The 25157-nt window shown below is 58.3% G+C and overlaps 2 protein-coding genes across 13 annotated transcripts; one reads left to right on the top strand and one right to left on the bottom strand.

The window, feature by feature from the left end:
* The first annotated feature begins 516 nt into the window (after positions 1–516).
* On the top strand, positions 517–20924 carry MARK2 (microtubule affinity regulating kinase 2). Of its 10 annotated transcripts, none has more exons than XM_006105609.3 (19): positions 651–953; positions 5996–6175; positions 6415–6468; positions 8986–9034; positions 9362–9427; positions 9510–9580; positions 9797–9853; positions 10733–10969; positions 11368–11487; positions 11580–11679; positions 11756–11868; positions 12699–12831; positions 13065–13246; positions 13528–13625; positions 14395–14556; positions 15182–15439; positions 16468–16494; positions 18348–18392; positions 18849–19209. In XM_006105609.3, exons 2-19 carry the CDS (start codon positions 6041–6043, stop codon positions 19207–19209), a joined length of 2268 nt encoding a protein of 755 aa, XP_006105671.1. In that variant the 5' UTR covers positions 651–953; positions 5996–6040. The 10 variants fall into 10 exon arrangements, with proteins under 10 accessions (XP_006105662.1, XP_006105671.1, XP_014303210.1 ...); XM_014447724.2 differs by lacking the exon at positions 651–953 and adding an exon at positions 17750–17822 and having other exon boundaries at positions 18849–19002; XM_006105600.1 differs by lacking the exon at positions 16468–16494 and having other exon boundaries at positions 517–953; positions 13068–13246; positions 18849–20924.
* Positions 20925–21100: 176 nt separating this feature from the next.
* RCOR2 (REST corepressor 2) lies at positions 21101–24806 on the bottom strand. 3 transcript variants are annotated; one of them, XM_006105594.3, is made up of 11 exons: positions 24730–24806; positions 24358–24438; positions 24088–24140; positions 23843–24004; positions 23615–23739; positions 23447–23516; positions 23147–23362; positions 22726–22803; positions 22534–22591; positions 22173–22402; positions 21101–22057 (listed from the first exon to the last, which is right to left on the bottom strand). In XM_006105594.3, the coding sequence occupies exons 1-11, from the start codon at positions 24779–24781 to the stop codon at positions 21743–21745; spliced, it is 1440 nt and encodes a 479-aa protein (XP_006105656.1). In that variant the 5' UTR covers positions 24782–24806; the 3' UTR covers positions 21101–21742. The 3 variants fall into 3 exon arrangements, with proteins under 3 accessions (XP_006105656.1, XP_014303211.1, XP_023602355.1); XM_014447725.2 differs by having other exon boundaries at positions 22335–22402; XM_023746587.1 differs by lacking the exon at positions 22726–22803.
* Positions 24807–25157: the final 351 nt, after the last annotated feature.

Genomic DNA, 25157 nt, shown 5'->3' with positions numbered 1-25157 from the left:
GCCGGATCCGGCCCGTTTGAAATGAATAAAACTAAAAAAAAAAAGACCGTACCCTTTTATGTAATGATGTTTACTTTGAATTTATATTAGTTCACACAAACACTCCATCCATGCTTTTGTTCCGGCCCTCCGGTCCAGTTTAAGAACCCATTGTGGCCCTCGAGTCAAAAAGTTTGCCCACCCCTGGGCTAAACACTGCTTTTTGTGGACTAAGGGTCCATCTGCCACTGCTGGATAGCTGGGTTCTGCCACCTGTCCCCCAGCCTTGTTCTTGGTGGGTGGTTTGCTGGTCTTGCCCCCTCTGGGTCAGCATGTCTGATTCACATACTCCTCTCTACCCTGCCTCCGACTTCAGCCTTTTCCCAGGTCCCACCTGCCGCAGGTGAGATAAGGACTTTATGACAGCCCTGGCTAGAGTGAGTCTCCTCCTCTCCCAGCTGTTACCCAGCAAAGCACCTTGGGGAGGGTGGGGCAGCCACTTCCGGCGAGGGGGAGGGGAAGGGAGAAGGAAGTTGATCTAAACCCGCCTCTTTCTCTCTTAGTCTCCCTCCTTCCTGGTCCCCTCCTGCCCCTTTCCTCCCACCTTGCTCCCGGTGTCGTGTCCTGAGCTGTATGTATTTCCTGGCTACGAGGGCCTGGCCCGCAAGAAGCCGCCGGCTTGTCCCCGCCGCTCTCCTTGCCAAGCCCGGGCTCTCTGCTAGTGGTAGTTTCGGTTGCGACATAGTCCAGGTTCCCAGGCAGGAGCCGCTGGGCCTGGCTGCTTTGCTGCTTTTCACTGAGGAGGTGGTGGAAGGTGTCGCCTGCTTCGGCTGAGTAAGGGTGGCTGGCGGAGCGCCCCCGCCCTGGGCCTGGCTCTTCCCGGCCTCTGTACTTTGCCCTCGCTGCCTGACAGGTTCTGCTGTGGCTCTGCTGGATGGAAGTTGCTGGTAGTCCTTGTCCCTTTCTCCAGCCGGGTATGTTTTCCTCTTTTTTTTTTTTTTTGCTCTGGGATTGCCCTTTCCTCTTCTTTCCCTCCCACCCAAACACGGGCTCTTTGAAGAACTGCTAGCACTGTAGTGAGATTCATGGGAAGGTGAAGAGGCATTGGCCAGGAAAGGAAGAGCAACCACCAACAGAAGAGTCTCCCCTAAGATCGAGTCAGCAGACTCAGCCAGAGTGAGAGGAAGGGGTGGTGGGGCAGAGGCCCAGGGCGGGCTCACGGTACTACAGTGAGGGAGACTGCATCTGGGGTGGCCGCCCAGGGCTGGTGCCAAGGGACACTTTCTCCCTCCACTCCACAGTGCCCGGGCTTGCTCTGTCCTGGCCAGGGAGTGCCTGCTTGTCACCCTCCCAGGTTGGTCCCTTCCCTGGGAAGCCTCGGGACACTGGAATGCAGAGCCCCAAAGCGGAGCTTTCCGAGGGAAGAACTGGTGGTAGGAGCCTCCAGCCTTAGGGAAGGGGCCCTGCCTACCTGAGTCAGCGCCCGGCCTCTCGGGGTGGAGGCTGTCTTCCGGGCCAGCCTGGTGCCGCCTAGGCCAGGCTGGGATCCCAGGTGGAAGGCCCACTGAATGGAAGGCTCTTTTCCTTTTATCCCCACGTCCTGTGTTCTCTTCTCCTCTCTATGGAGGACGCTGCAGCTGTTGAGGCCCTACTTCTGAGCCAGGCCTGCTTGGTAACCTGCGCGGTCTGCCATTTGGTTCCAAGAACGGCCTCGAAGGGTGACTCCCTTGTTCTGTCTGAAGGCTGTCTGAGTGCCGTGGGGTCTGCTTTCAACCAGCTTCCTCAGACCACGGGAGCTGTCTGGGCTGTGCTGTCAGCCAAAGCCTTAGGAATGTCTGGTGCCCCTGGTCTTCCTGTAGGCAAGGAGGCTAGGGGGAGAGGGGAGAGCGTGGCTGTAGCCAGACCCTGTTTGGTTGGCCCGCAAGGCCAGCTAGTCCTCAGCCCTCCACCCGTTGGTGAGATGTGGGTCCAGGCTGATGGGCCGAGACAGAAGCAGGGAAGGGACTCTTACCTCTTCTCTGGCCTCCTGGAAGCCTCCTCACTGGGGGCCTGGAGATTTCTCATTTCTGTACTTTCCCTCGTGGGCTCTCCTCATCCTGTTCCACTTCCCTGCTCTGGGGACATGTTACAACTTAGAAGAGGCCAAGAGGTTAGGACAGTGGTCGGCAAACTCATTAGTCAACAGAGCCAAATATCAACAGTACAACGACTGAAATTTCTTTTGAGAGCCAAATTTTTTAAACTTAAACTATATAGGTAGGTACATTGTTATTAACTTAATTAGGGAACTCCTAACCTGGCCTTTGCTAAAAACGTCCTCAATCTGATTGAGGTACGTTCGCTGAGGTCGACCCCTTCCAACTCTCCCATCCACACTCGTCTTGTATACTTGTTTCGTCCATCTCCTTTCCGAAAACCGACTTCTGCGCATGGCCACGAAGTTTCAATCGCACTGTACGTGCGCGCTCGCACGTGGTATTTTGTGGAAGAGCCACACTCAAGGGGCCAAAGAGCCGCATGTGGCTCACAAGCCGCAGTTTGCCAACCACTGGGTTAGGAGAAGAACTACACACTGAGTCCTGAGAGTTGGGTGGTTCAGTCCTGAAAGGGGAGTGGGTGACTTTGGGGGCAGGGGATCAACGAGCACACACCAGTGCTCTCTGCTTCTCTGGGTCCTAGACAAGCAGAATCTCCACTCTTTGCTGTCCTGGATACCCAGCTTGGAGCCAGCCCTTCCCAGCTGCCCTGTCCAGTCTCTCCTGCGAAGAGTAGGGGTGCTGGTGTTGGCCGGCAACAGGAGTCAGAGGGGGTGGTGGCCAGCGCTCAGCCGTGACCTCTTTCCAGCGGGGAGGACCATAGCGTCTCTCTCCAGCCTCCATCGGGGCTGCAGCCAGCTCAGGAGGACTCGACTTAGATGCCGAAATCTTGTTGACAAGAAGACTCTGGTTTTAAGAACAGTGGTATTTGGGAACTAAAAATAATGGCAGTAATAGTTGCTCTTTCCTGATTGTTGGATAAAGCATTGTGTGTGTGTTCTCTTAGCTGCCCAGTGTGAAGTAGGGAATAGTGTACTCCTCTGTATGACACGGAAGCTGATGCAGTAGGTGGTGGGTGGAAGCGAATGATGTTGGGCAGAGCTCTGCGACATCGACCGGACTATCTCCTGACACAGGTGTGGGGTCACCCTACACCACTCATCTTTGGATGCTTTCCTTCTCCCTTTATGATAATCTCTTCTCCCTCTTAACCATTTGAGTCCCAAGCATGCGATCGCGCTGCTTGGTATTTCTCGACATAAAATAAAACAAGCGCTATCACGCTGTTTGGGTCTTTTCGTACTCATTTAGAGAAAGCGTGGTTGCGCTGTTTGGGATTCTTCGACAGTGTTTTTTCAATACCCCCTGGGACTCAAACGAATCGTATGTTTTCTCGACATAAAATCTCAGCAGCGCAATCGCGCTGCTTGGGACTCAAACGGTTAAGGATGGTGTTGATGATGATAAAGTTAGCCGGTGTTAGTAAGTGGCAGGTTTGGGATTTGAACCCCAGCAGTTTGTCTCTGGCCCTATACTCTTAAGCCCCTCTTGTAACTGTTGTTCCTTGAAGTCCATCCAGCATGCAGCTCATCGTGACAGGAAGTGCTGTCCTGCTATGCCATGCAGAGCAGCCCCTGGGGGTAGAAACACCAAGAGGTATGGGCAGAGCAGAGCACAGACAGGCGGTAGGAGTCCTTGATATTTGGCTCCCGAGGGGCAGGGGGCCCAAATTCTCAGGTAGATGCGAAATCCCTATTCCAAATTTTGAGGACTTGGAGGCTGCCAAATCCTACCCTCAGAAAAGAGGGGCGTGATGAGAGCTCAGGAGGTGAAGTAGAGGTTGCCAAGGAACTTGCCCACCCACCTTCTGCTCATGGGAGCTGGGACAGAAGGAAGGGCCCTGGTAGCGGTCTTGCAGCGCCTGCAGGAAATGGGGCTGAGAAGTGGGCCATGGAGGCCAGGCCCTCAGGACCCTGTTGAATGGGACCTGGTGTGCCCTTTGGTAGACAGAGCAAGTACCAGTGGAGCCTCGACATGTCCTTCTCTCCAAGGGGTATAAATCTTAGAGTTCCTTTTGGAGGGAAAGAACAAGTATTTGAAAATCTACTGGCCTAGCAAATGCTGTTTGAGGACCAGCAGGCTTCTGTGAGCTGCATGATGTCTGGACACCAGAGAGCAAGAGAGCGCTGTGGGCTGAGGGGACACAGCAAGACTTGGGGGAGTTCGACTTGCAGAAGAGAGAAGGTGCCCTGAAAGGCCCAGGAGGCTCACAGGGACTCTGCTGAGATGCCAGGAGTCTCTCCTTTCCGGTCTGCTGTACACATGAAATCCTTTCTCCTCAAAAGTTCAACCCGCCCTCGCTGGTGTGGTTCAGTGGGTAGAGCGTCGGCCTGCGCACTGAAGGGTCCCGGGTTGATTCCAGTCAAGGGCACGTGCCCGGGTTACAGGCTTGATCCCCAGTAGAAGGCGTGCAGGAGGCAGCCGATCCATGATTCTCTCTCATCATTGATGTTTCTATCTCCCTCTCCCTCTCGCTTCCTCTCTGAAATCAATAAAAATATATTTTTTAAAAAGGTTCAACCCATATGCTTCTGGGATCTGAGTCAAGCAGCTCACCCCAAACCAGCCAGCAGCTACTGCTATACAGAGAGAAAGGAAAGCCCTCCGTTGACACAATGAAGAAGGGAAACATCGTAGCAGATACTTTGTCTTGTTGTTTTTCTGTCTGAAAAGCATCTGGTTGGGGACGCTCAGGAACCCTGGACAGTTCCTTGGTGGTAGCAAGTCATGCCTTTCCTCTGTGGTTTTGTGGGCTTGCTTCACTTACAGCCAGAAGGGGCTGTGAGAGGAAGAACTTTGACTCACTCCTCTGGTCACCCTGCTCCCCTCCAGACGATCTCCTTGAATTTCCGAAGGCAGCGTGGATGGTTCTGGGAGGAGGCCCTGGCAGTAGCTTTGTCCCATTTGCTGGATTGATGATGTCGTGTGTTCTTTGAGAGATAAATCAGGACTCTAGACAAGACTCGGACCAGACTCTGAACAGTTTTACTGAGATATAATTCTCATACCATACAGGTCGCCCATTAAAGTGGACAATTAAAAGAGCTATGCATCTATCACCACAACCTCCCCACCCTCTTCTGCCCTCAGCCCTCGACGAGTCTGCTATCCGTCTCCATGGGTTTGCCTATTCTGAACTTTTCATAGAAGTGGAATCTTACAACATGTGGGCCTTTGTGACTGCTTCGTTCACTCAGCACCATGTTTTCAAAGTCCATTCGTGTTGTTGCATGTGTCAGAACACTTTTTTAAATTGCCAATGACTATTGCATGGTGTGGATATTGCAGTTTATCTGTTCACCAGTTGATGGACATCTGTATCATTTCCACTTTCTGGCTATTATGAATATGGGATGTTTTGAATGAACATGCATATAAAGTTTTTGTGTGGACATACATTTCCACTTCTCTTGGGTATGTAGCTAAGAGTAGAATTGCTGTGTCACAGTATTTCTGTGTTTAGTTAGCCCTTTGAGGAATGTACAAGTCTTTGTATATCTTCCTCTGGACCATACCCTTTCTGAGTTGTGTTTCTATACCTGGTCAGTGCTGCTGTTGTTATTTCTGCTACCTCACACCCTTATTTGAGCAATGGGGCGGTTACCTTGCTCAGGCCCTGCCATTCAGTTAATTCATTACACAGAATTCATTGAGCACCTACCATAACCCTGCCTGTCTAACCCTGCCTGTCTAGTTGCTGGGCTGTAACAGTGCGTACATGAGTCTTCTTGAACTTCCACTTCATTGGGATAGAAAGTGAGAAATAGGAAAAGTAAATGTAAAGTGAGTGCACTGAAGTGATGCTGCTGCTGCTGCTGCTGCTCCTTGGAGATGCAGCCTTCTCCCGGTGTGAACAGGCACCGGGAATGCGGGGATCTGGCAGGGCAGTGTACTTACAGGGGTGCTGTCCCTCCCTGCAGCCCACCTTGGGACACCTCGACTCCAAGCCCAGCAGTAAGTCCAACATGCTGCGGGGCCGCAACTCAGCCACCTCTGCTGACGAGCAGCCCCACATCGGCAACTATCGACTCCTCAAGACCATTGGCAAGGGCAACTTCGCCAAGGTGAAGCTGGCTCGGCACATCCTGACCGGGAAAGAGGTGAGCGCTGGGGTGGGGAACCTGGCAGCACCTCCCAACTGTTGGCACCCCATAGGTAGTGGTGGCACTACTACCACAGCCGTCCTCTTGTTTACCAGACAGAAATGTGATCTGAACAAACAGGAGTGCCGAGAGGGATGGGACAAAAAGGAGGTGGAAACAGGAAGGAGGAAGGCGCTTCAAGTCCTGGGTTTAGTTTGGTCAAAGAGGTAATCTTGGGCTTTTTGTCTCATGTTCAGGTGGCTGTGAAGATCATCGACAAGACTCAACTGAACTCCTCCAGCCTCCAGAAAGTAAGCAGACAGCCCTCCCTTTCTAACCTCTCGCCAGGGGGCAGTGATCTACTGACCCCATTGGGATCTTCTCTTGAATCCCTGGTGTAAACTCTTTGGTCATCTCACTGTCCCTCTGCAGGGCTGTGCTGTGTGTAGGGCTTTGGCTGATCCTCTGGGCTGACTCCTGACTGGGCTCCCTGGCCACAGGCACTCTCTGCCGAGGCCTCTCTGGCCCCTCCCAGCCACTTGGCCTACCTATCTGACCTACTTCTGCACCTTGTTATCTGTTGGCCTTTGGCCAGCCCTACGCAAAACTCATGCTGTAGCCATCACTAGAAACGCATTCCAAGACCTGGATGATGATGGGTCACTCTGGAAGCACAGGGACAAGAGGAGACGGGACCTGCCCCTGGACTCTGTGCCAGCTGCGGGTTAGAGAGTGGGCCCTGAAGACGGGCTTTAGATCAGCACTTGTTTCACACCTGTGGCAGGGAGTGCGGACGACGAGGCTCCTCTGGCTAAAAGTCGCAGGGTCGTGTGCCGAGGCTGGCTTCTCCTTCCCTCCTGACTTACAGGGGGAAGCCATGGTCTCCCTTAGCTGGTGGGGACCCTCCAGATGGCCCCCCTGCTCGAGGAACAAGACGCTGGAGGAGGCAGGACAGGAGACTTGCGTTGGCAGAGGGGACGGCGTGCTAGTGACCGTTGGCGTGGCACTGGAAGCTGCCCTCTCCTTCCATCCTGGGCTCCGGGGGGCAGGCAGGAAGGAGGAGGAGGAAGTCCCCCATCTGGCCCCCAGAAAGCTGCCCCTTCAGGTCAAGTCAGGTTTCCTTTGTGTCTCATCCTCCAGCTGACCGGCTCCCGTTTCTGACCGGGATGAACCTAGTGCATCCACCTCGTGGCAGTTTGTGTCAACTGCAGTGGCCCTGGAGGCTCGGGACGAGCCATTGAGGCCTGTTGTAGAGATGCTCTCGGGATTGAGCGTGTGTGGGTTGAGGTGCCCTGACATGCTGACAGGCAAAACCAAAGTGTTTTCCTTTTTTGTTGCCTGTGGAATCCCCTCAAGGTTCTTTGGTTCAAAGGAAACATTGTTGTCATCACCAGGGCTCCCCTGCTTGGAGCTTTGCAGAAGGAAGGGGAAGAGCTCCTCTTCGCTTGTTGGCTCAGACCCCACAGAGTCGACGCCGGCGTGGTGGGGCCCTTTGGTCTCTGGAGCAGGCCAGCCTGCCGTCACTGTGATGGCCAGCGCCAGCGGGCATCTTACTTCCCACCTCTCTTCTCCCTGCCTCTTCCTGCCTGGCTGGAAGGCACCAGTACCAGACAGATGTAGCCATCTTAGAAGCCTTTTAACAGCTCTGTTACCAAGGCCAGTCTGATTCTGGCCAAATTACTCTGTTAAATTTTATCCAGCAATGACTCTAAAGGACGAACACTGAAGAAGCTAGCCCCTCGGGGTTCCAGAAAGCCCAGAAAACTCCATGCTCTCCCAGGAGCGCCCTTCCAGGCCAGGGGCACCCTTGGGGGCAGGACCCTGGCAGCTGCCTGTGGGCCCCATTCAGTGCTGCTTCCCATCACTGCCCCTGAGGGGGGGTCCAGGATTTTTTGCTTCTTCACCCAAAATAGCAGCTGGACCAGGGAAGAAAGCAAGAGAAACCTGGGCTCTGACCAGAGAAGGGAGCCAAGGCCAGAACCAGGTCCTGAAGAATGGGAAGCCTGCCTCGACTTCCCCTTTCCAGCTCATGAAAGTGCTGGGGTTTCGTGAAAGGAAAAATGTGTTCACTTTATTTCACAAACTAGACTCCAGCCCTCACCCACCCTCCACCCCAAGCAAACTAGTTTTGCTCTTTGTGCAAGTGGAGAGGCCTGGAAGTTACAGAAACCCCACCTCCAGTCCGCGGGCCCCCGCAGAGGGGATGGAGTTCAGTGCTGTCATCTTTCTTTATGGAAATGTATGGTTTGGAGTCCCTGGTTTTGTTTCACAAAGAGAGCGTGAGTGTGTGGAGGTGGATTTGATTAAAATTGGCATCAGCTATATATAGGAGTGGCTTCTGTCCCCACCCCAGGGGCCCAGAGAGAAAGGCCTGCCCACTAGTGCAGGGCCCTCGGACTTCTGGAAATCAGATGACGGGCTCCCCTTCAGCACCCCCCCTTCACACAGACCAAGCTGGAGTCTCTTTTGTCCTGAACTTTAGTTCTGAATATTCATGCACAGAGGTTCACGGTCCCTCCTTGAGAGGCACCCAACCAAAACCCTTCTGCTGTGCGGGCAGGATTTGGGTGGATGCAGCAGGGTGGCTGGCTGGCCCCAGTGCCGAAGCTCAGGGTACGAGCCGTCGGAGCCCAGCTTCCCTCCCGCTGACCCTTCCTCCCCTCACCTGTTCTCAGCCCTCAGGGCTGGGCACGGAAGGTGCAGACAATTGCCCTGTTTCTTTTCCTTGCCCGTCGTCTTTTTGGAAAAAGAATCCTAGCAGTGCCTCTGTTGGAGAGGCCTGAGGAGAGCAAGTGGTGCAAACATGACCCCCCTATTTCACTTTTCAGCTATTCCGGGAAGTAAGAATAATGAAGGTTTTGAATCATCCCAACATAGGTGAGAACCAGTTGCCGCGCCATTCTTTTCCCCATATCAGGGCTCCACTCCCCGGCGTATTGTCCTTCTCCCCTGGGCCCTGCCTTCTGGGGGCTGCAGTCCTCGGGGTGCCTCTGGGGAAGCCCAGCTCACAATGCAGCTCTGCCTGAGCGCCGAGCTGTCCTTAGTAGCGTGGCTGCTTTGAGAGGAACTTGTTCTTGGGAAGCGGGGGGCGGGGGGGTGGGGGTGGGGGAGTCTTCATCCCTAGGATGCCCCCTGTACATGTTGGGGCTTAATATGTGGCCCCTCCTACTTTTTTGACTCATGGCTTGGCCTTTTCTCTTGTAGTTAAATTATTTGAAGTGATTGAGACTGAAAAAACTCTCTACCTTGTCATGGAGTATGCCAGTGGAGGTAGGTATGGCCCCACCTCTCCTGTGCACCCACTGCGCCGGCCCCAGCAGCTCTGACCCAGCCCTGTGCCCGTCTCTTGCAGGAGAGGTGTTTGATTACCTCGTGGCTCATGGCAGGATGAAAGAAAAAGAGGCTCGAGCCAAATTCCGCCAGGTGGGTGTGACTCCCGCCCGGAGTACGGGTCTGGCCTTGGCCTTTTGGGGTCTGGCGTACAGGGAGGGGCTGCCTGTCTGTAAGTGGCCTTTGAAGCGTCCTTCAGGCTCTGCTATCTGTGTGGCAGCTTAGAATGAGATCCCAAGGTCACAGCTGTGCCAGCTCCTGTGGCCTCCCCCAGGTGGCTCTGGACTAACCCTTCTTCCTTCCTTTCAGATAGTGTCTGCTGTGCAGTACTGCCACCAGAAGTTTATTGTTCACAGAGACTTAAAGGTAGGTGTGCTTGTCCTAGCCGGTTTGGCTCAGCGGATAGAGCGTCGGCCTGTGGACTGAAGGGTCCCAGGTTTGATTCTGGTTAAGGGCACATGCCCAGGTTACAGGCTCGATCCCTAGTTGGGGGCGTGCAGGAGGCAGCCGATCCATGATTCTCTCTTCATCGTTGATGTTTCTCTCTCTCCCTCTCCCTTCCTCTCTAAAATCAATAAAAATATATTTAAAACATTTTTTAATAAAAGGTAGGCGTGCTCTTCCCCCTGCACCTTTGAGTGAGAGCAGGTTCCCTTCCATTCACCATGACGTGACCACCAGGTCTGAGCATTCAAGGCAACACCAGCCTTTAATGCTTTGGAGATAATGAGGAAGCCCTGGTCTGCTTCTAATGTAGGCCTCAGACTAGACGCAGGATCCCCTTCCCGCAGTGGGCAGAGGCTCTGGGCCACCACCCTCCAGTGTTGCCAGGCAGGGGCACCCCAGACTCTGCTGGGCCGCCCGACGGCCCAGGGCTGACTGTAGGGAGAATGCTGACTGCATTCACCCGCCACACAGCTGCTGGGCAGAGTGCGTGTGCACGGGGAGGTTCGAATGTGAGGCAGACATGACCGTGGTTAACCTGCGCCTGACGGAAGCTTTCACAGCTCAGAGCGTCTCTGAGCCTTCAGATCCCAGCTCTCCCATGGCTGCCCATTGAGGAGTAGTCTGCGCTGCCCTCTTCCAGCCCAGCCTGTTCACGCTGATGGAAGGCCGGCCTGGGGCTGGAGGAGAAGGTCCTAAGCCTGGAGAGGGCGTCCTGTTGGCTTTCCCATCCCCTCAGCTTCTGCCCAGTGCCTTCGTGGGTCCACTCGGGTCCCTGACGGTTTCCATCTTCCCTCTCAGGCAGAAAACCTGCTCCTGGATGCTGACATGAACATCAAGATCGCAGACTTTGGTTTCAGCAACGAGTTCACCTTTGGGAACAAGCTGGACACCTTCTGTGGGAGCCCCCCGTACGCGGCCCCAGAGCTCTTCCAGGGCAAGAAGTACGACGGGCCCGAGGTGGACGTGTGGAGCCTGGGCGTCATCCTGTACACACTGGTCAGCGGATCCCTGCCGTTTGACGGACAGAACCTCAAGGTGGAGTGAAGCGCAGGCTGACATCATTGTTATTACTTCTCATTGCCTCTCTCGGCCTCCAGTCTTACCCCGACCTCTCCCCTTGGCCACCTCTCTACACTTCCCACGCCAGAGCCTCAGAGAAGGGCTTGAGAGGTAGCAGCTAAAGGTCTTCTGCACCCAGGGCAGTCACCTACCTCAGTCCTCCTCCAGGGACAGGATGGGACCAGTTGTGTGTCCGTCATGCCCTCAGGGCACTCAGGACGCAGGCCTCGGGCTTGGGGGGCGGGGGCATGTCCCTGCTCTCTGCCTCCTGCTGTATTTCATTTCTAGCTGCCTGGCCAGTCTTAAGCTCTCAGGAGCCCGGATACTAGGTTTCTTCCCTTGGCTTTGGGGTGATTTCCATTTCCCTCCTGCAGGAACTGCGGGAGCGGGTGCTGAGGGGAAAATACCGTATTCCGTTCTACATGTCCACAGACTGTGAAAACCTGCTTAAGAAATTCCTCATTCTCAATCCCAGCAAGAGAGGCACTTTAGAGGTGAGCAGCTGAGAGCCCAGCTGGCCACAAGGTCCCGGGTTCCCAAGGAAACCTTCACACTGAGGCTCCTTCCTCTTCACTTTATTCCCCAGCAAATCATGAAAGATCGATGGATGAATGTGGGTCACGAAGATGATGAATTAAAGCCTTATGTGGAGCCACTCCCTGACTACAAGGACCCCCGGCGGACAGGTGAGGCTCGGCTGGGCCGTGAGGTTGAGCCTGCCAAGAACTCGGGACCAGCCTTAACTGTATACCCCCTGTGCAGAGCTGATGGTGTCCATGGGTTACACACGAGAAGAGATCCAGGACTCGCTGGTGGGCCAGCGGTACAACGAGGTGATGGCCACCTACCTGCTCCTCGGCTACAAGAGCTCGGAGGTGTGTGCCCTGCCCCTCCCGGTGCCCTGCTGGCCGTGGCACCCCCATGTTTCCATACCCCATGGAGGGCAGAAGCTCGTGTCTGAGTGGGTGTGCTGCCTCTGCTGATGAATTTTCAGCCTCAGCTTTGGTGGCCAGAGTCCACTGGTCTTTGCTCTCACTGACCTCCGTCAGTGAGTGAGTAGGTAGCTGGTGGGGTCTGGGCCTGGGTCTGGGCTTCCATGTGGGTGAGTAGACCTGGTTAGACTGGGTCTCAGTCCATCTGACTGGGTCAGTTCTGTGTTCATCTAGAAATGTTGTTTCCATATATTTGTCTCTCTTTGTTTTGGGAACTGTGCATCTCTGGGTCTCTGCACGCAAGGGTCCCTGTGTTTTTCTTAGAAGAGTCTCAAGTCTGTGCTGCTTCTGCCTGGTGCTTGTTTCTGGATACGTGTAGCTCTGTGCATGTATGTCCATCCTCTCGTCTGTGCATCTGGGTCATCATGTCTTATGTCGGAGTCTGTGGGGTCTGTGGGATGGGGGTCTTGGTCTCCATCTGTGTCCCCACCTGCACTCATGGCCTCTCCCTCCTGCTCCCCCCGGTGGTGTTGGGCTCCCTCTCTTGGTTCTCCCCTTAGCCTGCCCAGGAGGTACTCGAGAGGTCTGTGTCTGGACCTGCGTTCCTGTGGGCGTGTGTATCCCTCCCTGAGGTGGGGGTCTTTGTGGGAGGTGGGGTCGTGTCTGTCTGTGTCTGTTGGGGTCTGTGTCGGGCACCTGTTTCCACAAGTGTTCAGTTGCACATGGGCCTTGATCTCTGCCTAACTTCTGCCCTCCCTTTTCTGTTCTTGCAGCAGGAAGGCGATGCCATCACCTTGAAGCCCAGGCCTTCAGCTGACATGACCAATAGCAGTGCTCCTTCCCCCTCCCACAAGGTACAGCGCAGCGTCTCTGCCAACCCCAAGCAGCGGCGCTTCAGCGACCAGGGTAAGTGCTTTTGGGAGTGCTGAGAGGTCACAAGTTCTCGGACTTTTGGATGACATAGCTGAGTTTCACTCCCCATTCAGCCGCTTATTCGTAGCAGGACCGTGGGGCAGGTCCCTTCCCTCAGCCTCTGAGACGTGGTGTGTGCTGATTGCTGGCAGGACTGCAGGGGAGCAGGCGTGGGGCGGGCACTCTGAGCCCCGTCCTTACCCATTCCCGCTGTCACTCTGGCCCAGCAGCTGGTCCTGCCATTCCCACCTCAAATTCCTACTCTAAGAAGACTCAGAGTAACAACGCGGAAAACAAGCGGCCTGAGGAGGACCGGGAGTCAGGGCGGAAGGCCAGCAGCACAGCCAAAGTGCCTGCCAGCCCCCTGCCCGGCCTAGAGAGGAAAAAGACCACCCCTACCCCCTCCACGGTGAGCCACGCTGCCTGGTCTCCTCCTTCCATCCTCCTCCTCCCCCTCCTCCCTTCCTCCCCACCCCCTCGGCCTGTCCTCTCCAGGCAGCTCTTGGTCCAGACCCACACCCTTTGGCTGCCTACCTGACCTCTCCTCCGGGCCGCTTTTGCTCACTTAGAAAGCCTAGCCGTTTCCCGACCCGTGCCCGCTCTTAGGGGAAGGTGGAGGGAAAGGGGTGCTGTGACCCTGCCAGTGAAACAGGCTTTCTGTAACACAGCCTTGTTCTCTCTTCCCCACAGAACAGCATCCTCTCCACCAGCACAAATCGAAGCAGGAATTCCCCACTTTTGGAGAGGGCCAGCCTGGGCCAGGCCTCCATCCAGAATGGCAAAGACAGGTGAGCAGGCCAGGCCAGGAGCCACCTCTCACGGCGGTGACCTCTGTCAGCAGCACCACTCCCCTCCCTGCTCCCTGGAGTTCCGTCGCTCTGTCCAGTCCAGCTTTCCACACACCAGACCTCCTCCCTTCCCCCCCTCCCCACACCCCTTTCCCTGTGCTCCTGCGACCGCTCCTTGCAGTGGACCAAGTGTGACTCCCTGGTCATCTCATCAGGCTGCCAGCCAGGGCCTGGCAACCCACTCCTCTAGGCCTCAGTGCTGAGGCTTGTTCCGGGGCCCCAGGCGCAGGGCAGGGCAGAACTGAGGTGCCCACCTGCGGGGTGTGCACATGGAGGTGACCCCAGCTGTGCCCGAGAGCAGAGCTCCCAGCTCCTTTGACCATCAGCATCTCTTACTGTGCATCCCTGGCTCCGCCTCTCCTGAGCCTAATGAAGACTCCCTTAGCAGCCCCTGCTCTTTCTGGAGAGGAAGCAGCCTTGCTCTCAGAATGCCTAGGAGACCAGTGTGGCTGGAGGCAGCTGCCCCCTTGGCTTTCCTGCACTTTGGTTTCCTCCCCAGGCCCTGGACCACCTCGCCTTCCTCACCCTGCCCTCCGCTCCCAGCTCCGCCTTCCTCAGCTCTGACTGGTGTCCCGCTGCTGCTCCTGGGGCTGACCTGCATCCTGCCGCGCTCCCAGCTCTGGGCCTTCCCGCCTGCCCTGGCTTCCTCACCCAGCCTCCCGCCCCACCCACCCCTAACCCAGGCCTCTCCGCTGCTTTTGTCTCCTAGCCTAACCATGCCAGGGTCCCGGGCCTCCACGGCTTCTGCTTCTGCCGCAGTCTCTGCGGCCCGACCCCGCCAGCACCAGAAATCCATGTCGGCCTCCGTGCACCCCAACAAGGCCACTGGGCTGCCCCCCACGGACAGTAACTGTGAGGTGCCGCGGCCCAGGCAAGTGTGCTGGGGCAGCTGGTGCACCTGCTGCCCTCCACCTGTCCCACCCCCTGCCTCCAACCGTTTCTTCCCACCTGGTCCTGCTCTGTTCTTGTCATCTTAGCCACAAGAAATGGCTTTGTCCCCTGCAGCCAGGAAGTGGAAGGAACAAAAAATGGCTTAATGCCCCCCTCTTTTCCTGCAGTCTCCCCTCAGAGCAGATATGCCCGAAGCCGTCCCGAGGCTCCAGAAGGAAGCCTTTTGGTTCTGAGCCTCCTGGACTTCCTTAGGACCCAGGAACAGTCAGCATCACAGGGACTCACCCTTGAGGGTTGGTCAACATTGTCCCCTCGAGGTTCCAGCTGCCTAGCTCCCAAGGAGCCACATCTCTCCAGCCTGTACTGCTCTCCACACACGTATCCCTCCTCGCCTCCCTCCCTTCCCCAAACCATTCCTCCCACCTCACCTAGATGTCCTCCTTCCCAGTGTCCTCAGTGGTCACACCCCTCCTCCTGTGTCCTCTGTGATGGCTGCCTCTGCCCCAGCATCTTCCTTCCCTGCTCCCACCAGGGCTCCAGGTGCTTGGCCGTGATGGCTTCTTGGGCCCTGATGCATTTCCCCACCCCCACCTCTTTTCCCACAGCACAGCCCCCCAGCGCGTCCCTGTCGCCTCCCCCTCCGCCCACAACATCAGCAGCAGTGGAGGAGCCCCAGACCGAACTAATTTCCCCCGGGGTGTATCCAGTCGGAGCACCTTCCATGCTGGGCAGCTCCGGCAGGTGCGGGACCAGCAGAATTTGCCCTACGGTGTAACCCCAGCCTCTCCCTCCGGCAACAGCCAGGGACGGCGGGGGGCCTCCGGGAGCATTTTCAGCAAATTCACCTCCAAGTTTGTACGAAGGTGAGTAGGGGCCTTAAGATGGCAGAGTGTGAGGCCAGGCCTTCCTGCCTGCCTGGGGGTGGGATGGGGGTACCTGGAATTGGGGTTAAAAGAGGCTTCTGGAAGCCTACGAAATTGGTCTTTGTCAATAACTCAGGTGCCCAGACCCTCCTTGTCCCTCTTAGGTCTCCCCAACTCCTTATACATACACCTCATTCTCTGGCCTGAGCAGATGGCCCATGCTGATGCCGCCTCCTCTCTAGGAGAGTGTGAACTCAGATGCTAAAATAAAAGCCCCCTCTTCTCCTGGGTTCCCATGGAAACTTATATTTGGTGACGCAGCTGCAAAGTCATGAGACCTGAGCCAGGCTGGGCCAGCAAGGAGTTTTTCCTGGTCTCTTGTCTGCCCCCTCTGACCTCCTTTCCCCGAACCCAGTTGGTTGGTTGGGTCTCGCTGCAGCCACTCCCTCTGCTACAGCCATGCTCTCCGGCCCAGGGTTGCCAGGATGAAGGCCATAAGTGCAACAGCTGGTGGGGGGCCCAGGGCGGCCTCCTCCCTCGCAGCCTGATGCGCTGATTTTCTTGTGTGGGAACCAGGGTGGGGAGTCTCTTCGTGAGGGTTCCCACACCTGGCTCCCCACCACCCCAAAGGGACAGTTTTGATTCTTGAGGTGCATCCAGCAATCTGGCCTCTTGGGATAGTCCCTGTCTCTATCCCACCCTTCCTCTGCCCCCTCAGTGTAGCTCAGGAAGCAGCCGGAGGCCGGAGAGAGCAGGCGGCCTGCCCTTCCTCCTGCTTCAGCCCGCTCAGCTGGAATAGACAGAGAAACCATGCCCCTGGCCAGCCCTGGAATTCAGGTGCAGGGCTGCAGGTGGGCGCGAGCAGATCCCGTGCCTGGGACTCTAGTCTCGCTGAGCGGCTCTTCCACAAACGGGGTGACCCTTGAACCTGTAAAGTCCACCCCCTACCTGCTTATCCACATACCGTCTTGTTGTTTTTGTTTTTTTATTTCTTTTTTTATTTTGTCTTTTTTTGTTTGTTTTTTTAGAAATCTGTCTTTCAGGTTTGCCAGAAGGTAGGCGTTGAGCCCACTGTGTGTGTGTGTCTGTCCTGTGTCCTGTGTCTGTGTCCTCCTCTGTCACTAACTCCCCTTTTCTGGCTCCTGCTCCCCCTCCGTCTGCTAACCACCTCTGTGTGGCCCTCTGCCATCTTAAAGGGATGAAGACGGCTCGGACTGGGCCGCCGCGTGAGGCCACATTTGCCCACTCGGGCAGATGACTTTGAAGATGATGGGCCTATCCCCGAGCAGGGGGTCTTCTCAGGGAATTCTCCCTTTAAGATTGGCTCCTCCCCCACCCCCACCTCTGGGATTTGGTCTTTGGTCTCGAACATGGGGTTTGTGTTCTGGCCCTTCCCCTGTCTGTGCATGCGCTCCCAAGAGGGTCTCCCTGCCGAGGTCGACAGTGCACCTGGGATGGTCTCTCATTCTGGGGCTCCTGGCTTCCCTGTCTCTGTCCCTGCGAACCTCTGGGCTCTGTGACCTCCTGCCCCTGTCCCAGGGATGGCAGGACTTCGGATGTACTGCAGGGACTCGGGGTCCCAGGGCTTCAGTCTGCCGCCGCTGGGCCCAAGGAGCCTTTGCCTCACAAATGGGGCACAGCACCCCTCTGGCAGCTCCTGCGGAGCTTGGGCCACCCCCCAGCACACCTGCTGCCTCCAGCAGTATCTGAATGAACCAAGCCGCCTCCCTTCTGGGCTGATACAGCCATGGCCTGTGGCTTCCAAAGAGCCAGGAGCTGGAATGTTCTAGGGCCCTGGCAAAACAGGGAGATCCCCCTCCCTCAGGCATCTCCCTTCCTGGGCCGGATCCTGGCTCTGTCCCCACCCCCGGGCCTCCTCATCTCTCTGGAGGCCTGGGTGGGCCAAATACCAAGCTGAAGACCAAGGGCCAGGTTTCCCAAGGTTGTCAGCCTCGGCCCTGTGCTAGGACACCTGGTAGGCACGTTGGTGCCCAGCTGACAGAGAAACAGCCGAGACAGGGTCTTCAGGCTTTCCCCTTCCTCCTACCGACCCCACCCAGCTCTTCACTGCATGGCTGGCTGTTGACTCATGTGGGGGCCAGCCCTGCAGGCGCCTCCACCCACAGGGCAAGAGCCAGGTGTGGCCCGAGAGAGCAGCCAGGCTCCTTCCCTTGCGCAGCCCAGGCTCCAGGCGCGCAGTGCGCTTGTCTGCATTTGTGTGTCTGATGTCTTTGTGTTCCTTTTACATGTGCTGCTGCTGCTCTCTCTTTCCTCACACCCTGCCCTCCTCTGCAACCCCCAATTTCCCAGCTCCAGGCACCCATCTTCCAGCCAGGAGCTGGAGAAGCCGCTCAGCGGGGCCAGACCGCTCCCCACACCCAAGGTGTCTGCCCGGCCCAGCCCTGCCCTGCGTCCTCTCTTCTGTATAATCTGATGGCTTGGCAGCCTGGCAGGCAGGGGAGTTATCAAAGAATGGGGGAGGTGGGCTAGTCTGGGGCCCCAGGCACCATCCCTGAGCACATCTAAGCAGTTCCAGAGCTTGGCCCTCTGAGCTCCCAGCCCCTTCCCCAGAGGCCTGTGGTTCTGAGAAGACGCCCGCACAGCAGCCTGGCCGTGGGCCGGGGCCCTGCCTGCCCGGTGACTGCTGGGTGCGGGTGCCTGCACCTCCACAGCCTCCCCCCCAGCACACTCCTCCGGGACTGTGGGGAGGGGCGGGCTCCCTGTTGGAAAGCTGCCGGTGTGAGGTGCCGCAGAGCCATGTTGGCCTGCCAGGTGACGGGAAAGCGGCCTCAGGGCTGGGTCCGGCCTGCCCTCGGTGGCACCTCCCTGGACTGCCTCACCTGGGTCTGCGGCGGTGGAAGGAGCGAGAAGCCCCAGCACTAAACTCTCCCTCGCTCTGTTTTTTGAGGAACCTGAATGAACCTGAAAGCAAAGATCGAGTGGAGACTCTCAGGTGAGAGGGCTGGAGCCAGCACCGGCCCTGCCCCGGCCTCCGGGCTTGCCACGCCTCCCGCTCCTCTCCTCCTGCCACCCCTTCGCCACCCTCTTGAGGCTTCCCTTTTCCTCAGAGAACCCCCAGCGCAGGGTGGGCCCTTCTGCGGTCTGGAAGGAGGAGCCCTGCTCACCTGTCTGGGCCTCCGCGCTCCCGTGTCCAGCCCTGAATTCAGGCTGCTGAGCGGTGCTCCCCGTTCCTCCCTGACCCTCCCCTCTTCCAAGGGAAGCACGACTGTACCCCTGCCCGCCCGCGGCTGGCTTCTGCCTGGCTCCTCCCCTCTGCCCAGGTGGAGGCCAGGACTACCCACGCCTCTCGCCCGCCCGCTGCTCTCTGCTCTGCTCTCAGGGTCCCTGGCGCCAGGGTGGTGCCATGGGTGGGTCCTGGGTCCCCTGACGCGGCTCTGCCTCTCCACAGACCTCACGTGGTGGGCGGTGGTGGCAGCGACAAGGAGAAGGAGGAGTCCCGGGAGGCCAAGCCGCGCTCGCTCCGCTTCACGTGGAGCATGAAGACCACGAGCTCCATGGAGCCCAACGAGATGATGCGGGAGATCCGCAAGGTGCTGGACGCCAACAGCTGCCAGAACGAGCTGCACGAGAAGTACATGCTGCTGTGCATGCACGGCACGCCGGGCCACGAGGACTTCGTGCAGTGGGAGATGGAGGTGTGCAAACTGCCGCGGCTCTCCCTCAACGGGGTGCGGTTTAAGCGGATATCGGGCACCTCCATGGCCTTCAAAAACATTGCCTCCAAAATAGCCAACGAGCTGAAGCTTTAACAGGCTGCCAGGAGTGGGGGGCGACGGAGGCGGGCCGCTGGACTTAGCTGCTGGCCCACCGCTCCGGCCCACCTGGGCGAGACTGCAGACGGATGGCGTGTCTCCCCCTGCTGGCACTTCTCCCTCCCGCCCTGCTCAGTTTTTTCTTCCATGTTTGTGGGGATGGGAGATGGTTCTTTCCCCCCCACGTTGACCCCTGCCCAGATGCCGCCCTCCCCCTCTCCCACAGGAGGTAAAGGAAGGGAGGGTGGGGGCAGGGCTCCCCTCGGTACTGCGGTTGCACAGAGTATTTCGCCTAAACCAAGAACTTTTTTATTACCAAAAAGAAAAAAGAAAAAAAAAATCCCAGCGGCCATTTTTCCTCCCTGCCCCATTGGGACAGTCGAGACTGGATCTGTGGGGTTTCCCGGGAGGGTGGCTCAGGGCTGGAACACTCTCAGGCAAGAGTGGTGGAGCTCCCTGTCAGGCCCTCCGCCAGGCCCACTGCGGGCTTCTCCCCTCTCCCCTCCCCTCCAAGCAAACCACCAGAGGTGGCCTTCCCCTGACCTCAGGCCCCTGGGCTGGAGCCTGGGGGGCTAGGGGCTGGGGTGGGGGTGCTGTGCAGCCCTGAGGTGGGTGGGCTGGCAGCGAGGCGTGGGGCTCCAGCCTCCCCCCACACTGTATCCTCTGCCCCCCTTCCCAGAGCTGGGCATTTCCTTCCACAAGCTGCTGTGGGGACCTTGGTCCCCCCCTCAAAAGTCTGTGCCATCTTGTCCCACCCCCTCCCGGGGAAGAAGGCGGGGCTGACCCTAGGGCTGGGATAGGGGAGGGGACTGCTGGGCAGATGGGCTCCTGGGCCCCAGGGGGCCGCCTGGGCTGGGCGTTCTCCATTATGGGAGAGCCTTTTGTCTGAAAGCGCAGAGCGAAGCCCGCTCACTCGCCGCTCCTCTTCTCTCCCCACTGCTCCGTTCATTGGCATTAATCTGGGCACCAGCTAGTTCCATAGCAGTGACTTCCCTCACCACTCATCTCTGGCCTTGCCTTTCTTCCTGACACTGTCACCCCTCCTCTCAGGAGACACTGCCCAGAGCCTGCAGGCCACTGGCGGGGGCCGGATAGGGCAGCAGGGCCGGGCCTCTGCCCTCCACTGGGTGGGGGACAGGCCAGGCCACTCCCAGCTTGCTAACCTATGGCCAGGGTGGGAGTGGCTGGTGGTGGGCGCTTGGCTGGTGGTGGCCGCTGCATCCCTTAATTTATTTCTCTGCTGTTTCTTTTCTTGAGAAATTGGGGGAAGGGGTCCAGCACAGAGGCTGCCCCTACCCTCACCTGAGTTGTACATTTTTTGTGATGGGTTTTATTTTTTATTTTATTATTTTATTATTTTTTTGATTTATGATGACTCCACCCCTACTCATCACCCCACTCCCAGGCCAGGCTCCTTGGCAATTAAAGCCCTTGGGTCCCAGGAAGGGGCCATGCCAACCTCAGTCCTCCTGCCCCCAAGCCCAGCTTCGGGCTCGGCTCCGACCAAGGGCTCCCTTTCCCCCTCCTCCCCTCCTGCCCTATGGAACAGCCCTGGTGCTCCGAGGGGCTGGGAGGGCATGGCTTGGCTCCCAAGGGGGGGATGGTGGCCAGGGGCTCCCAGGCAAGGCGGCCCTCCCCACCCAGCCCCCCACTCCTGCACTTCGTTTCTCCTCTGGATCAAACACGTAATAAAGAGAATGTTTGGAATCTGAGCTACCTCCTCCTCTTTATTCTCCCCACTGGGCAGGGACCCAGTCCCTGTGGGCAAGACGCAGCCTAGCCGCCTTCCTGCAGGATGGATTCCTGTCGGGGCCGGGGCGCACCCTCCCTACCCTCATGGCAGTCAGGAAGCCCAGGGTCCTTACACCAACAGGGAGAGAGGACTCAGTGAGCTTGGAAGGTTTTATTTCTTTAAAAAACATTGAAAAATAAACCCATGTCTGCATCTGTTTCTTTCTCTAAGCTTTCAGGTGGCGAGTGAAGTGGGCACCCTCAGAGCTCAGCGCGTCCCTGGAGGCCTCTTGTGTGGCCAAAGCCGGGAGAGCCGCCCCTTACGTCTCAGCTGCTGTCAAGCCCCAGGGGACTCTCGGCCCCCTCCCCCCTCCAGCCCCTCCCTACCTCACCCCAGACTTATTGCTAAAAGAAGGGAAGAGGAAGAACCGCCAACAGGCCAAAATGTCCTCCCCCACCCCCCAAGCTACGATCAGGACCCCCTCTACACAAAGGCTAGGGCCAAAAGGCCAAACTCCAGCTGACTAGGAGGCAGCCACTGCGCCCCTCCGGGAAGAGCAAGTGCCCTCAGGCCAGCTCAGAGGCCCTGGGCCCTGAGCCCCACCCCGGTTGGGCTGTGGGAGATGGGCTCAGCTGCCAGAGACGGTCAGAACTGCTGGTCTGCCCAAGATGGTCAGCAGCTGTGGGTCTTTGAAAGACCTGGCAAGAGCTCCAGTCCCTTCTGTCGTCAGTGAAGCCAGGGGTGCCCAACACATCCAGCAAAGGTGTTCTGGAGCCTCTGGGTGGAGGGCCTCAGAGCTCAGAGTGAGGGGGCTGGAGGCTCCAGGGGGGCTCCAATCAGGGTGGGTGGGGGCTGAGGGCCAGGGCGGGCACTGTGACGGGAGGCAGCCACAGCTGGGCGGATAAGAGGTGGTGGGGGCTGGTTGGGGGCCAGCCGGGGCTGGAGGAAGCGGCCCTGCTGGAGTGGGGGCGGCTGGCGAAGCAGGGTAGGAGCCGTGGGCAAAGGTGGCCTCAGCAGTGGGGGCGGCTGGGACAGGGAGGTGGGAGGTGGAGGGGGGGGTGGCGGAGGGGGCACGGGTCGGGGCACAGATGTTGAGACAGATGTAATCTGGACCTGAAAGGAAAGAGAAGAGTGAGAAGCCGGGCTCCGCCACACCCTCAGCCCAACCCAGGGACGTAGGCGGTTCCTCTCCTCTCTTCTCTGAAGGGTTTCTCTCACCCCTTCTCACCTCGTCATCTTCCTCTAGGGCTGGGGCTGGCAAGGGAGCCCCTCTCCTAGCCTCCTCCATGGGGACCGGGGCTCCAGGGGCCCCATCCTGCTCAGCCTCCCATTCCTGCAGCACCTCCTCCAGATTGAAGCGGCGCCGGTAGCTCACAAAAAAGGTCTTCACCTGGGTCAGAGTCTTGTTCCCAATCACCTCTGCAATAGCCCCGAAGTCTTTGCCGTACCTGCGGATGGCTGCGCGGGCCAAAGGGTAGCAGAGAGAACACCTTAGAAGGAGTTACTTCCTGACCCTTCCCCTCTGCCCAGCTCCTTCGAGGGTGGGGGAGAGATTCTGGGGCCCCCCGTTCCCTCCAAGTCGCACCCACCTTGTACAGCCAGGAGCTGCTCGTCTGTGGTCCAGCGGGAGTTGAACTTGGTGTTGGCCTGAAGAGCAAGGAATAGCTCCTTTACACTCAAAAACATAAAAATGGAGGCGCCGCTCTCCAAGCAGCACGCCCCTTTCCGCTCCGCCTCCAGAGAGGACCCCTTCCTGCACCCCAACTCAAGAGCAGCCTCACCTCAGGGGGGCGGAGTGGGTCAATGCCGCCCTCCAGGGCTTGGCGGAGGCTGCTATTGGTCTGCTTCATGCTTTGCACCTGGAAGGCCAGGCAATGAAGGGATATCAAGCTCTCCATGCCGGGGAGGCTGTCGGTACCAGCCCTCACCAGGGCCCTAGCTCTGCACACACCAGTGCCACTTCCCACAAAGCTCTTTGCCACCCACCACTAGTCACTCCACCCTCACAGCCACTCAGCAGGGGCGACGCTGTGCTCCACTCCTGTTCACAGACCAGGGGGAGAAGATGCCAAGTCACCCAGCAGCGCAGGAGGCAAGGCAGGGGCAGAAGCAGGCTTGGCACCTTACACCTCAGCTGCCCAGTCATGATTCCCAGCTGCCGACTGCTCCCTCTGCACGCCCCTTCTTCTCTCGGGCCCCCACCTGACGCTTGAGGGAGATGAGCTGGGAATCAAGGCCTCGAAGCGTGAGGTTGGCAAGGTCTGGGCTTCCTGACACCGCAGTGAGGCCCTCGGGGCTCAGGTACATGCCCTTGGGGGGGCGCCGCCGCGTCCTCAGTGGGTGGTGGCGATACTGAGAGGCCTGGGCCTCCTTCTTCCCGGGGCCTGGGCGGGCATTCAGAGGCCGAGAGGGCAGAGGCTGCCGAAGAAAGGAGAGGACGGTGGTAGCGCAGCGCCCAAGGAGAGGGCGGGCAAGTGGGCCAGGCCAGTTCTAAGGCCTCACCTCTCTCTTGGGGTCTCCGGCATCTGGCTCTCCCTCACTCACAGCTCCTCGTCCCTCCTCGAGCTCATCACTGCTGACACAGGGCGAGAGAAAGAGTGAGGCAGGGGCAGGGCCCCCAGGAGCTCCGCTTGGCCCCTCCCACCCCCTGGCTCACCCCTGGGCCCCCACCTCTCTTCTTTGTCCTTTCGGCCCCCCAGCCGCCGAGCCTGTCTGTCCATCACGCTGGTCCGGCTCCGGGTCTTCTTCCAAGAGTAGTAATACTTCACCAGGCTGGGGATCAGCTTGTCGGGCAGCTGGAGGGGCAACGCCAGAGGCTGGGGCCACCGAGTGTGGGCCCCGGGCAGGCGCATCAGAAAGGAGGGGCTGAGGAGCGATGGCGGGGGTGGAGGGCTTTACCATCTGCTGGATCCGCTGGAAGCACTTGCCGTGGAAGCCAAAGGCCTGTTCAAACAGCACCTTGTCCTCCACGGTCCACTCGTCGGGGAACGGGGTGAAGTTGGCCAGGTCAGCCAGTGACTTCTCCACGTCGTGCTTATGCCAGAGGAGCATGCCCAGTGCCTGGCCGGGGAGAGGGCACAACTGTCTGAGCCACCCAGGCACTGTCTGGTCCCCCCCCAAACCCCTGTGGGGCCGAGGCTCACCTGCTCAATGTGTATCCGTGCTTCTCCTTGGCCCATTGCAATGTACTTGTCAACTGTGGGAAGGATGGGGCCGGGATCTTGGAATGAGGGATTACAACTCCTACTCCTTTCCCCCCCCCCCACCCACACAGGGGTAAGCCTCCAAGCCTGAGCCCAGGGCAGGGGTTGAACCCACACCTCAGCCTCCAGCCCACTTCTGGGGCAGACTGGCATGGATGCCAGCCCCCAGTTCCCAGGGATGTGTATGAACCCAGGCTCCCACCCACTCACGCTTGGCATCCGACACACAGTGGTTGGGCGACCACACGAGCATCCCCTTCAGCTCCTTGTTGCTGTAGCGTGCGGGGCTCTCTGAAAGGCAGAGGCGGAGGGAAGACACTCAGCAGCCTCTGGCACTGGCCTGGACGCATGGCCAGAGGGCGGCGGAGCAGTGGGGCCTGCGAGGTGAGGCCCAGAAAGGAGGAGGGGCAGAGACCCAGACAGGAAGGCAGAGCAGGAAAACTAGCCATGCCATGGGGCCACCCACCCCCGCCTGCCCGCCTGGCCGTCCTTCCAGTGGGCGCCAGCCAAGGGCTCCCCCTAGGTGGGGCTCAGGGCCAAGCCCTGGGCGCCCCTCCCTGTGCAGCCTGCCCTGCCACTCACCAGGCTTGCACTCGGGGATTACAGCCTGGTAATTGGTTCCAACGCGGATCATGCTGTCTGTGGAGCCAGGAGGAGGCAGTCAGGGCTCCAGGGAGGGCGGGAGGATGTGGCGGGGGAGGTGGCCTGGAGTTCCTCCTGAGCACCCAGGGCCCCCACCTTCCAGGAGGCTCACTTTCCCCTCATCTTCCCCCTGTTACCCTCGGCCATACAAGGAACTGGAATAGGAAGAGACCCTGCCTAGTCATAGCCTCTGGGGGCCTGGGGGGCTCAGGGGAGGACGGAGGACAAGGGGCCAGTTTTAGAGCCCAGACCAGGCAGAGCCCTTTGTTCTGGCGGGGGGTGGGGGGCGGTTGGAGGGCTGCCCCTAGACCTGGACCACAGCCCTGCAGGAACCCAAGGCTCCTCCCCACCACATGAGCTTCCCAGCT

This window comes from Myotis lucifugus, unplaced genomic scaffold (genome assembly GCF_000147115.1).
Source record: "Myotis lucifugus unplaced genomic scaffold, Myoluc2.0 scaffold_703, whole genome shotgun sequence".
In the NCBI taxonomy this organism is placed as follows: Eukaryota; Metazoa; Chordata; class Mammalia; order Chiroptera; family Vespertilionidae; genus Myotis; species Myotis lucifugus.
This window is presented reverse-complemented; position numbering and strand designations above follow the sequence as displayed.